Here is a 12,208-nt window from a genome sequence, read left to right on the forward strand (position 1 = left end):
CGGGAGTCAGCAGGGCCCCGGCCGAGGCCGGGGAGCCCCGGCACGAAGCGTCGGGCACCTCCTGGGGCTCCTCTGGGGAGCGGGGCCCAGGGCTGCATCCCCTCTGGCAGGAGGCCTCCCTCGCGGTGCAGGGGCCGGCCGGGCGGGTGCATGCAGGCCTCGGGCCTTTTTTAATGACAGTTACTACGTTTTTAGAGAAAAACCACCACCCCGAGCTGCGCGGGGTGGGGGCCCACAATAAAATGTTTCTAACGCGAGCGTGCGGCCTGTTCTCCTTACTCGGCCGGGCCGGGCCGGGCCGGGCTGGGCTGGGCTGGGCAGGGAGGGAGGGAGGGACCCCGGCCCCGCGGGGGGGCTGGGGCGGGCCCGCAGGCACCGCGGGCCGCCCGCCCCGCCGGCGCGGGGAGGGACTACAGCTCCCGGCGTGCCTTGGGCCGGAGCGTCTCCTCCCGGCGTGCCCCGGGGCCGGAACTGCCCGTCCCGGCGTGCCCCGGGCGGGCCGCAGTGCCGGGCGTCCCGGCCCCGATGGCGGCGGCGCCGCCGGTCTACGTGTACAGCCCGGAGTACGTGGCCCTCTGCGACTCCCTCTGCAAAGTGCCCAAGCGGGTCAGCGCCGCGCCGGGGGGGCTGGCGGGGCCGGCGGGGGGGGGGGGGGGGGGTGTCACGGGTCCTGTGGGACCCCGGCGTGGAGGCGTGGGGAGGGCAGTGGGGAGGCCCGGGGCCGGAGGGGAGCCAGGGAGGCTGCCGGGAAGTCCGGGGGCTCTGGGGAGGCTGCCGGCACCTGGGACAGGGGGAGGGCGCGGGGAGCTGCGGGGAAGGGGCGGCGGTGGGAGGGCGGCCCGGCCCGGGGCGGGAGGAGCGAGGGGCCGGAGCAGAGCCTGCCTGGCTCTCCCCGTGCAGCGCCTCTGGCAGCGCGGGGCGGTGGCTGGGGCACAGAAGTGGCACTTCCCGGCCCCCCCCCCCGAGAAGCTGTGCGCCGGTGTGCCTTTTCCTGACACACCGGGAAGTCCTCCCGACCCCACGGAGGGCTGTGTGCACGCCCTCCGTCGGGAGACCCTGTCCGGGGACCCTGCTAAGGCCGGTGCCCGTTCAGCTGTGCTGCTGAGAGAAACCACAGTTACGCCTTCGCTGCACCTCGTTTGGCCCCCGGTCGCTGTGCCTCCGTCACCTACGCTAGAGCTGCTCTCATGGTCTTATTCTTCTGTTTTTAGGCCAGTATGGTACATTCGCTGATTGAAGCGTACTCCTTACTTGACCAGATGAAGTAAGTGCTCCCATTTTCTGTGAAGAGAATATTTTCTTCTCTGCTAAGGTTGGGAAGGTACTGAGTAACTGCGGGTCTTGTACTGTCCCTGCTGGCAGCCTGATTATAGGAGCCCACTCAGTGTATATTTCTAGGATCTAAGGAAAGTCTGCTTCTGTTGCTAAACGGACAAGATTATGGTAATTGCGGCAGGTGTAATTTATGGTTACCCTTCCTGGTCTGATGGAGTACAAATTGCCTTGTGCTTTCTCCGTAGAGCACGCTGTCACCTGCTGCTCTCGTGACTCTGAGCAGAAGTGATGGCGTAGAAACCATCCTTGCTGGCACTGCTCCGAATCCACTGGCCAGTGCTGATGCTGAGAGGGACCATGTTGTTTTGCTGTGTTGTGATTGACTCGGGAGACTTTTTGTGAGGTCTTGGTGCTGTTCAGGAGAGAAGGCAAGATGAGGTCTGAGGCGGAAGAGTGAGAACCCTCCTGCCCCATCAGGCTCTTGACGCCAGGGGATATGAGGGGAAAGAAAAGGCTTAGCTCAGCCTCTCTTATGTAGCATCTCATAAAATCTTAAAAAAATCCCACACTCCAGTTCAGCAGGGCCAGAAAGTCATATTGGGACATTTTTTTAAAGGATTTTTTTTCTTTCTGGACATTTTGGTAGAGTATGCTTGGGAAACGGCTGCAGGTACCATTACAGAGGCAGACCCAAGGGGCTGTTTGCCCTGGTGTGGGGTGAGAAGTGCCCAGCACCTGGACTAGCCCGGAGCCGGGAGCTTCTTGCATTCTTCCAGTAGCAACGGAGCTGTACTGTGTTGCCGGCATGTGCCCCCAGAGTCTGAGGTTTGGAGAGGACTTCAACGTGTCACAAGATTTATTTAGGCAGATTGCAAAGTGCCCAAACCCAGGAAAGGCGATATGTGAGTTGCTGAGGGCAGAGACGGTCTCTGCTTTGAACGCAGGTGGAGTTAGGAGCATGTAAGAGATGCCGCGCAGCTCTTGACCCAGCGGGCTGGTGTCCTGCCACAGCACTGGGCTGGGCCTGGATGTTTTCACTCTGTTATTTCCTCTGTGTGTAACCAGAATGTTGGATCTGCTGGAGATTGCTCAAAGTGGGAGAACATGCAGAAAAGGGAAAAAAAACTTGAAGCAGATGCAGGCAGCACCTGCAGATGTTCCTCATCGGGGTGGGCACAGCAGACAGTGCTAAGCTGGGGGGAAGGCCTACTCCAGCTCACCTGAACGGCTTTCTCACTCGAAGTGACAGTCTGGTGCGAGAAGAGGAGGGGGTTTTGTTTGCTTTTTCAACAGTAACTGCCAAAAGAAGGCTCCCAGTCTGAGGAGGTTAAAGCTGGGCGTTCCAGCCGAACCCTGGAGCCTCTTGTCCTGATGTGCTCCCTTCCTCCTCTCTGCCTAGGGTAGTCAAGCCAAAAGTGGCCTCCATGGAGGAGATGGCAAGCTTCCACACGGACGCCTACCTGCAGCACCTGCAGAAGGTCAGTGAGGAGGGGGATGATGACCATCCGGAGTCCGTGGAGTATGGACTGGGTAAGGATGCGTGTCTTCAGCGAGAGATTAACTGAGTTTCAGGTACTTTTTGCTGGAGCTGAGGTTAGACAGAGGGGTGAGCTCAGGTGGGCTGCTGGGCTGTTTGTGGAGGGAAGCACTCTGATGGGGTGTTGCTGAACCCCGTCAGCCAGCCGCCACCTGCCAGGCTGACGTTTTGACTGTTGCCAGCAGGGGGTACTGTCAGCCCCATGCTGCTGCTCCGTGGAGCTCAGCCTGTCCCCTGCATACCGGGAGCCGGTGCCTTTTGCTGCTGCTTTGAGGCTCTAGGCAGGACAGAAGGCCCTGACATACTGCCCTTGGAACAGAGCTGAGACTGGCTGCCGCAAGCCTGCAGTGGCGGAGGGCACGTGGAGGCGAGGTGCCTGTGGGTACTGCTTTAGTGTCAGGAACAGGAGGAGTGACCCAGCACTGAGGCAGCGGTGCAGATTCTGCGCTGATCTCATGAGTCTCCCCTGGATCTTCCCTTTACGTTTCTGAAGCTGACCTGTCTGCAGGCAGAGGAGCAGCCCTGGGGTCGCGCCTTGCTGGGGGATGGCTCCAGGGAGGCTGATGTAGGAATAGGTGAAGTCATATTCTAGCTATAGACCTGCAGCATGCCTAGGCCTGTCTCCTTTGTGGATGCCTGTTTTTAGAGGGGAGATACATCAGTGACCGTGTCAGGGCTTTCCTGGTAGAGTAGCCAGAGAACCGAGTGGTTTTGCAAGATTGGTATGAGGGACCAGTAGCTCGAGCTAGCCAGGCACACAGGTCAGAATTTGGTTCAAGACCCATCTGTGAATGATCTGAGTGCAAGGAAACATTTTGATTGTTGATTTTTGATTTTTGTGGTGGGTTAACCTTGGCTGGCCACCAGGTGCTCACCAAGACACGCTCTCTCTCCCCCTCCTCAATAGGGTAGGGGAAAAAATACGATGGGAAAGATCGTGGGTCAAGATAAGGACAGGGGGATCACTCACCAGTTACTGTCACGGGCAAAACAGACTCGACTTAGGGAAATGAATTCAATTTATTGCCAATTAATAACAGAGTAGGATAGTGAGACTTGAAAACAAAACTAAAATCACCTTCCCCCTCATCCACCCTTCTTCCTAGACTCAACTTCACTCCCGGCTCTTCTACCCCCCTAGGTGGTGCAAGGGAACAGGGAATGGGGGTCGTGGTCGGTTCATAACACTTTGTCTCTGCCGCTCCTTCCTCCTCACGCTCTTCCCCTGCTCCAGCGTGGGGTCCTTTCATGGGAGACAGTCCTCCACAAACTTCTTCAATGTGAGTCCTTCCCACAGGCTGCAGTTCTTCACAAACTGCTCCAGCATGGGTCCCTTCCACGGGGTGCAGTCCTTCAGGAACAGACTGCTTCAGCGTGTGTCCCCCGTGGGGTCACAAGTCCTGCCAGCAAACCTGCTCCAGCGTGGGCTTCTCTCTACATGGGTCCACAGGTCCTGCCAGGAGCCTGCTCCAGCACGGGCTTCCCCTGGGGTCACAGCCTCCTTTGGGCACATCCACCTGCTCCGGCGTGGGGTCATCCACGGGCTGCAGTGGGTATCTGCTCCACCGTGGACCTCCACGGGCTGGAGGGGACAGCCTGCCTCACCATGGTCTTCACCACGGGCTGCAGGGAAATCTCTGCTCTGGTGCCTGGAGCACCTCCTCCCCCTCCTTCTTCACTGGCCTTGGTGTCTGCAGGGCTGTTTCTCACATATTCTCACTTCTCTCTCCTAGCTGCTGCACAGTGTTTTTCACCCTTTCTTCAATATTTTATCACAGAGGCACCACCAGCATTGCTGATGGGCTCAGCCTTGGCCAGCGGCAGGTCCGTCTTGGAGCCGTCTCTGTCTGACGTGGGTACAGCTCCTGGTGTCTTCTCACAGAAGCCCCCCTGCTACAAAGACCTTGCCACACAAACCCAATACAATTTTTTTCCTACTTACGCCCCCTAAATCTGCTGTGTGAGTCCAGATCTGATACCTGTTTTGAGGGCTTTGTGCCGTGGCTTTTTCATTGCACCTGGAACAGAAAGTTAGAGCAGCGGTTAAAGAGAGATAGCTCAAAACAAAGAGAATGTGCTTCCCCCAGAGAAAAAGGCCTGCTGTGTCTGACACATGGACTCTTACCCACAGGTTACGACTGTCCGGCTACTGAAGGGATCTTTGAGTATGCGGCAGCCGTGGGAGGAGCCACTATCACCGCAGCCCAGTGCCTGCTGGATGGCAAGTGCAAGGTAGCAATTAACTGGCCTGGAGGGTGGCATCATGCAAAGAAGTAAGAAAACAATCTCTTCCCTTGTGTTTTCTCACCTGGTGTCTGAACCCTGCCTCCTAGCTCCCAGCTTCCCTTGTGAACCCTCAGGGTGCAGCAGTCCAGCTGGAAGGGAGAGCAAGGTGTGAGAGGGCTGAGGGAAGGCAGGAGGTAGATAGGAAAGAAGCAGAGTGTAGGGCAGAGGCCCGAGGGTAGGCTGGTTACTGCCCAGTCCTGGTGCTACCATGGGCTGCAGTGCAGGTCTGGGGCAGATATATTCAGAGGTGTCCCGCCATCCATTGGTACTTGGTTATCTCTGGGAGTTCAAGTGAGAATTGGTTTTGCAAAGTCCGTGGAGAAGGGCTGCGGAGAGGCAAACGATTAGTGTCGCTCCCAACTTGGAGGAGAATGGGAACGTGGCAACATGTTGTTCAAATTGTTTTGTGTGGCTTTTTTGGTTTCTTAATAAGAGGTTTGAAACAGCGCAGGACTGACCTCTGGTTTTCCCCATGCTCTGTGGGTGGCTGTTTGCTCTGAGCTGTGATGTCAGTAACGATCTTCCAGAACAAGGAGAGGCAGTAAAAATTCTGTCCCTGAATCCTGTGATTCTGTAGTGGTAAAATAATCTGTTTCCATGGCTTCCGCATTTTCCATGGCTGTATGTTTTATTTTAACTTGTGTCCCCCATCTCCCAAAACACGAAGCCTGTCTGCAAATGCAGACAAGGCATGCAGTTAACTGGCCTTTGCAGTGCCGTTCTGTTTCTCTGGGGAGCCCCAGAAATTAGCATGAACCACGTGTCTAACGCTAACAACTTGTACATCAGTGCACAGGTTTCTGTTCGTGCTCCAGTGACTTTTCTGACCTGGCAGAGAAACTCTGGAGGTGTAACAGTGGTGTGCAAACTCAGCGATGGCAACGTCTCATCAGGACCCTTTTCCTGGTCAGCACTTCGTGGAATATGGGTTCAGCTGTGGCTTGCTGAGAAAGAGGAGGGTTTAGCTTGGCTGAGCTGAGCCCTCTTGCTCTTTGCAGGAGGGATGGCTTTTTTAAAATTTTCTGTTATCTTTTATCTTGATTGCATGGTTTATAAAATGCCTGTAACAGAAGAAATCTTAGCAGTGTTGCTGCCACTGAGCTGTGCTATTAGCGAGGTTCTGGGAAGCAAACAGTCTGTTTACAAAAGGCATTTAATACTTACTGATCCCAAAGGAGCCTTCCCAGTCACCCCAGTGAGGTGGCATGGGATGCTGCAGGATAGGCAGCAGCTGTGTTAGGTGCCAGGCCAGGGTCAAGGTCCAGCCAGACTGACACCCAACTGCAGGTGTCTGGTGCTAGGACCTGTGTCCTAGCAAAATACATGTCCTTTTGTCAAAAAAGACTTGCTGTTTGGTGGCTTAGTTACGTTCCAAGGTCATAAAGGTAGGAATGGTAACCACTGTCAGCTGGGGCTTTTGAAGCTCCCATTTCACTGGTATGCCTTTGGAGCGGAGGGCGAGATGCTGAGTTGGTGCCTTTTCTTGACCCAGCCCTGCCCTCCCTTCTGGCAGTGACAGTCTGAGCTCCGCTGTGTGGATCTGTGGGGGGGGAAATCCCAAGTGCTGGCCCTGAGATGCAGCTCTGACGCTGGTCAGCCTCTGTCCGAGCTGGTGTCCTGCTCTGCTTGGCCTCGAGCTTGAAAGAGCGAGTGTGTTACAGCATGGAGAGAGTGCCTGAGAGATGACGTAGTTCACTTTGCTTCCTTGCGTGCTAGGAAGGAGGGAAAGAGTACGGTGTGTAATCACAGTTAAGGAGGATTTCCAGGATACCTGCTAACATCCCAGTTCTCAGCATCACTGTAAATGAACAGAATCACTGGGAAGCATCTGTGCTCCGTGACATTTGCAGGGAGTGAGAGCAAGTGCAGTTCTGCCACCCCGTGCTTGCTCCTCACCATTTCCAGCTGTTTGCTGAGCAGCTGAGTGTCAGGGGAAATAAGCCGAGTGCTGTGGTTGAAAGTCAGGAAGCATTTCCAAGAGGCACATCTTAGATCCTGGAGTTGTTTGAGCCTGAAGAGCTCAAGAGTTGGGGAAGAGGGGTTTGGACACTCCTGTTGCAAAATATAAAGATTTGGTTTAAATCAGCTATCCAGGGCTGACCTAAGAGTGCATATGGGCTGGTGCCAAGTGGTGACGGGGACTTGACTTGGAAGCGAGTCTGTAGTAGGGATTAAGAAACTTTCTTATTCCTTTGATGCCAGCAATATGGAAGCCGCCCCCGATGTATGTCAGGCATAAATCTTTCCACGCAACGTCTGTCCTCTGTTTAGCTGCTGGGGCTCTGTTCTGGCTGAGCCTAGGAGCTGTATCGTGAGGGACTGCATGTGGGGCATCCTGTTGGCATTTTCCTGGAGAGGGAGTGTGTTGCTTTGAGGAGAGGCTTAACCTTCGTACCCCGAGACTTTGGGACAGAGAGCAGAGTGTTGCGACTGCCTTGGACCTGCCTTTCACTGCCAGGACCTTCCCAGGAGCAGTGACCCAGACAGCAGGGATGGAGTGGCTGCCTGCCTGTGCCTGTCCAGCACTCGCAGGAAAATGGCCAAGCAAGACTGTCCAGGGGCCCATCCTCTTGCTGCAGGGGGAGACGAGGTACAGCAGAGAGTGGGTTTGAGTCAAGTGTCTCTGAACTTCTTTAAAATATCTCGGGTGCAGAAAGCTAACATTTTATTTGTGCAACAGCGAAATGGTCAGAGGTACCCCACCAAGCCCCCCATGGGTCAGGGCTTCTCTGCAGCAGAGCCAGCTGATGCTTGACCAGCTGCCAGCAAGCCCAGGGTTGATAAGCGATTGGCACAAGCAGTCGTATTCTCTGTGCTTCTTATCCATGCTTTGAGCTGCTCCTGACCCATCTCTTGGTCGATCCTGGGCCTTGGCCAGGCTCTTCATCCTCCTCTGCGTCCCCGTGAGGTGGAGACTTGCAAAGCAAAAGTGATAACGCCAAGATCAGTGGCAATTGCGCTGGCGATGTTCAACCTCACAGACGTTGTTTTCACAGAGATGAAGCTTCTGGCTTCTGTTACCTGAATGACGCTGTTTTGGGGATACTGCGGCTGCGCCAGAAATTTGACCGTGTCCTTTATATCGATTTGGATTTGCATCATGGGGATGGTAAGGCCCAGCGCAGGCTGCAAAGAGCACAGCCACACAAACTCAGCGGGAGCAATGGGAGAAGTGAAGGCCTGGCGGGGCAGTAGGGCTTTACCTGCTGCAACAGCCGTGGCTTTGCCTCCTTTCAGTGCAGTCAAGTTCCCTCCATCCATTTCTGCTTGTCCTGCTTTATGGATTCGCCCTGTGCTGCTCTTGGACCTCTCTTGAGGGTCTGGGCAGCAGTCTTGTACCTAAATCAACAAACAGCATGTTCCCATTCCAGTAATCCCCTCTGCCAGTGGCTTTCCAGTAAGGACTTCCCCCCGTCCCTTGTCTCCCATCCCGGCAGAACAGCTGCTGACAGTGTTTAATTGTTTAATGCCACCAGTGCAAGAGGGAAGCAGTCAGTAGTCAACAGTGCTTTTAAAAGAAGGCTTGACGCTATAAAACTAAAGCCAGAGCTGGCCTTGCTGAAACTGCTCTCTCCTTCAGGGACATTATTTCAACACCATTTAACATTTCCTGCTCTCCTAAATTTTATGGTGTGTTTCATTTTGCTCCATTTTCCCCCCACATTTGGTTTCTGTTAAGTTTCCTGTTACTTCTTTTTCCCTCCCCACCGCCACCGTCTTTAAGAAAAAGAAAAGGCGTTTTGAACCACAGCAGCGCTGAGAAAAAGCGAGAGAGCCCAGTAGCTCTGGTTCTCATCAGGGCCAAGCTCTGGCCAAGGCATCCCTGCTCAGCTCCTTCCCCCAGCCTTGCAGGCCAAGCAGCGCAGGCGAGTGCTGCTAACATGGGCACTGACCTGAGGTATTGAGATCCATTCAGTACTGAGTAGCATGAGACCCGCCAAATTCATTTCAGTTGTGACCTTTGCTGCAGTTGAATGCAGGTCTCTGTTGATTAAGGATGGATTTATTGAGCCACATGGTTTTCTGCTTTGTTCATTCTGTTCCTGCTCTGCTTGCTGCTCCGTGTTTATCGAGTGGCTTATTTGCGTGTTTAGACTGTCACTTATGTGAATGATGCACGAGAGATTTTTTTTCTCTTCCCTTTTCTGATAGGAGTTGAAGATGCCTTTAGTTTCACCTCGAAAGTCATGACTGTTTCCCTGCACAAGTTTTCGCCAGGATTTTTCCCAGGCAAGTTGAACTTGTGAGGTTTGTGCTAATTTGGTTCACGCATCACTGACGAGGCCCCAGCAAAGGCAAGTCCCATCCCTTCTGTCCAGCAGAGGTGTCTCGCTGCCTCTCCTCTTGACCCAGGAGAAGGAAAGAGGGGGGAGCTACATGTTTGGCATTTCCCCCTTTCTGGTTGTGGCTAAGCTTTGGGCAGAGCCACTGCTGGGCAGCCACCTGCAGCCCTTGAAAGCTGCATGACAGAATTGGACAGAGAGCGAGAACCAGGTCCATCCAACCCCTCCTTTATTGGTGATGGCAAGTGGACTTCTCCGTAAGCATGCCAAAGGTCCTGGCTCTCTGCTCTCATCTGAGACACCCCACACATCCCTCTTGCTGCTGATTCCCTTTCCCTCATAATTAACCATAGGGTGTTTCTGTTTTTCAGGCACCGGCGATGTGACAGATGTTGGCCTGGGGAAGGGTCGCTATTACAGCGTGAATGTACCTATTCAAGATGGCATTCAGGATGAGAAGTATTACCAGATCTGCGAAACGTAAGCCCTCTTGCTCTGATACAGTTTACTTGGATGGGATTTTAGAGAACAGAGACTGCACAGATTTTGTTTATTTACTATTTTTAATTACAGTCCTTCCTTAAGGCTTGCCCCTTTCCCTGTTACAGTTTTTGATTACAACGATCACGGATCTTAAGAGGTCTCGGAGGTCTTGTCCAAATCCTTTCCAAACTGAATATACAGAGGCATTTGTGGGTGGCTGGAGGGTCTCTTTGCCATGGGGTAGCCTTGTGTGTTTAAGGAGAAACTGAGAAGGGACAAATACTTTTTAGCTGTGGACTTGGGGCTAGATGCTTTTTCTTCAAATAAATGCTCTGAACCCTGACTATGTGTGGGAGGTATGCTTGGGGCTGAGCTAAAAGTGTTTTCCAAGCACCTTTTGTCTGTGCTGGAAGAATGAAAGGCTGAAGGCTGAATGTCTGGCAGTGATGAAGCTGCCTCCCAGCAGGCCCCTCTGTCACTCATCTGGTGATGGACCTCGCAAGCCGTTGCCCATGTCAAAGATGGGCTGTGGGGCTTGTTCTTTTCAAGGGGAGAGGAGCCTCAGCGCAGGGCTCTAGGACACGGTAGCACATCCACCTCTCAGCTCTAACAGCTGAGGGCTGAAGCCTCTCTGGACTTGTAGCCCGTTAGGGCAGTCATGCTGCGGCTGTGCCTCCTGCTAGCTTGTCAGTGCTTGTCGGTGCTGGTGGTAGAGCGGCCCTCTTCCTGCTGGGGGACGTGTTTCCAAAAGACAGGGCAGCGTTAGGGGCTGAGTAGGGGTTAGGAGCCCAGTCGGGAGTGGCCCGTTGCATGTATTCCCAGTTGAAGGACACCAAAACCTACCATAGGGTCCAAGCTGCATATAACCAAAGCATCTACAAAGAAATTTTGAGATCTCCTGGGCAAAGAGGAAGAGTTCTGTCCTGGCCGGACATAGTCATATGCATGACTGGGTGTCTCATCCAGCTGATGTCTGAGGATGATTGCCTGAGCCTCCCAAATCCGTGGTGGGATTGGAGCGCGTGACTCCCTCCGACATGGGTTTCTGCAGGCTGACTACGCCCTGTGTACAGCATTTCCTCATATTCTTTTCCTGTGTCCCCTGCTGGTGAGAGGAGACCTGCTCCTTAGCAGCCCTCTGCTCCTTGCCAAGGTGCTGCCAGATCACACGTTCCTGGAGCAAGAAGCCAGGGAGACGCTGTGCAAAACTCTCACCTCCCTCGGTGCGGACGACAGCTTCCTCCCCAGTCTCGGTGGAGGCTGATCTGCTGCAGCACAGCGATATAAATAAATGGGGAGGAAGTTTGCTCTTGGCGTCGTGGAGCATGTGCACTTTGAACTTGCCTCTCTACAAGTTACAGTTCTTGTGTTTGATCGCTTTTGTTCTAGTAGATAAGGTCCTATCCTGCTTTTGAGGTGGTGTGGCACAGGGATAATTGCCTATTGTTTCTGGAAGTTGAATGACACGGGCTCCAATTAAAGTACATTTTACTAATAGCTGCGGCATGGAAAGGGGGCCAAAGTGTGACTTTATTTATTTATTTTCTCGAAAGTCTGATGTCTTTAAAGTTTTGAAGACAAAGGCAGCCAGGGATGAAAAGTTTCAGAGCCACCATGAGAGTGACAGTACCAGAGCTGGATGCTGAGTTTCTGTGGTATGCTCTGCTCATGCAGAGATGTGTCCAAGGCACGTTGTCACTAGGAGCCCTCTGGGACACTACCTGCTCACGTAGTCTCTCCATCAAAAGAGAAAGTTATGATGGTCTGGCTAACTGTAAGCATCCAGAATAGCTGATATTCTGTATCAAAACTGTATCTGTATCAAAACTGCCCAAATTAATGAATGAAATTGGTTCTGAAAAGTTGTCAGTAACTTTACCTGGAGTTTAAATATTAACCTTTGAAGACTAAAGAAAATGCAGTATGTGAGAAACATTGCAAGTGCAGAAAAGTAAACTTAGAAATAATCCAGAGACGTTCAATTCTTTGCTCCAAAGACAATCTGAGTTATTTTAAATGGCTGTAGTAGTTTGCTTGATAAACTTGCAATTAATTATAGCTGAAAGAGATAACTAATCAGCTATTTGTCCTGTAGTATTGTCCAGAATGTAAAAATAATAATAATAAAATTAAAAAACCAAACCAACCCACCCCAAAACCTGAATGCTGTTTGGCCTGTCGTTATACGTGGTACAGGGGAACTGTGTTAGCAGTGTGTAGGCATGGATCTAGTGAAATTCTGCTTTAGCCAGTGCAGGCTGGACTGCGTGACAAAGATCTGCTCGGGTGGAAGCTGGGACGTGCCCGTTATGTTCATGAAGAAACCAGCTAGTAACATGGGTCA

The 12,208-nt window shown here is 53.1% G+C and overlaps 1 protein-coding gene across 1 annotated transcript in view; it reads left to right on the forward strand.

Moving 5' to 3' along the window:
- The first annotated feature begins 465 nt into the window (after positions 1–465).
- Positions 466–12,208, forward strand: part of HDAC8 (histone deacetylase 8) — a 40,567-nt gene continuing 28,824 nt past the window's right edge. The window contains exons 1-7 of the mRNA XM_075512777.1: positions 466–606; positions 1,212–1,264; positions 2,675–2,805; positions 4,944–5,085; positions 8,095–8,207; positions 9,251–9,328; positions 9,753–9,861. Coding sequence (XP_075368892.1) covers positions 526–606; positions 1,212–1,264; positions 2,675–2,805; positions 4,944–5,085; positions 8,095–8,207; positions 9,251–9,328; positions 9,753–9,861 — 707 coding nt within the window. The 5' untranslated portion in view covers positions 466–525. The remainder of the gene's footprint in view (positions 607–1,211; positions 1,265–2,674; positions 2,806–4,943; positions 5,086–8,094; positions 8,208–9,250; positions 9,329–9,752; positions 9,862–12,208) is intronic.

Source organism: Mycteria americana, chromosome 10 (assembly GCF_035582795.1).
Source record: "Mycteria americana isolate JAX WOST 10 ecotype Jacksonville Zoo and Gardens chromosome 10, USCA_MyAme_1.0, whole genome shotgun sequence".
NCBI classification, from domain to species: domain Eukaryota; kingdom Metazoa; phylum Chordata; class Aves; order Ciconiiformes; family Ciconiidae; genus Mycteria; species Mycteria americana.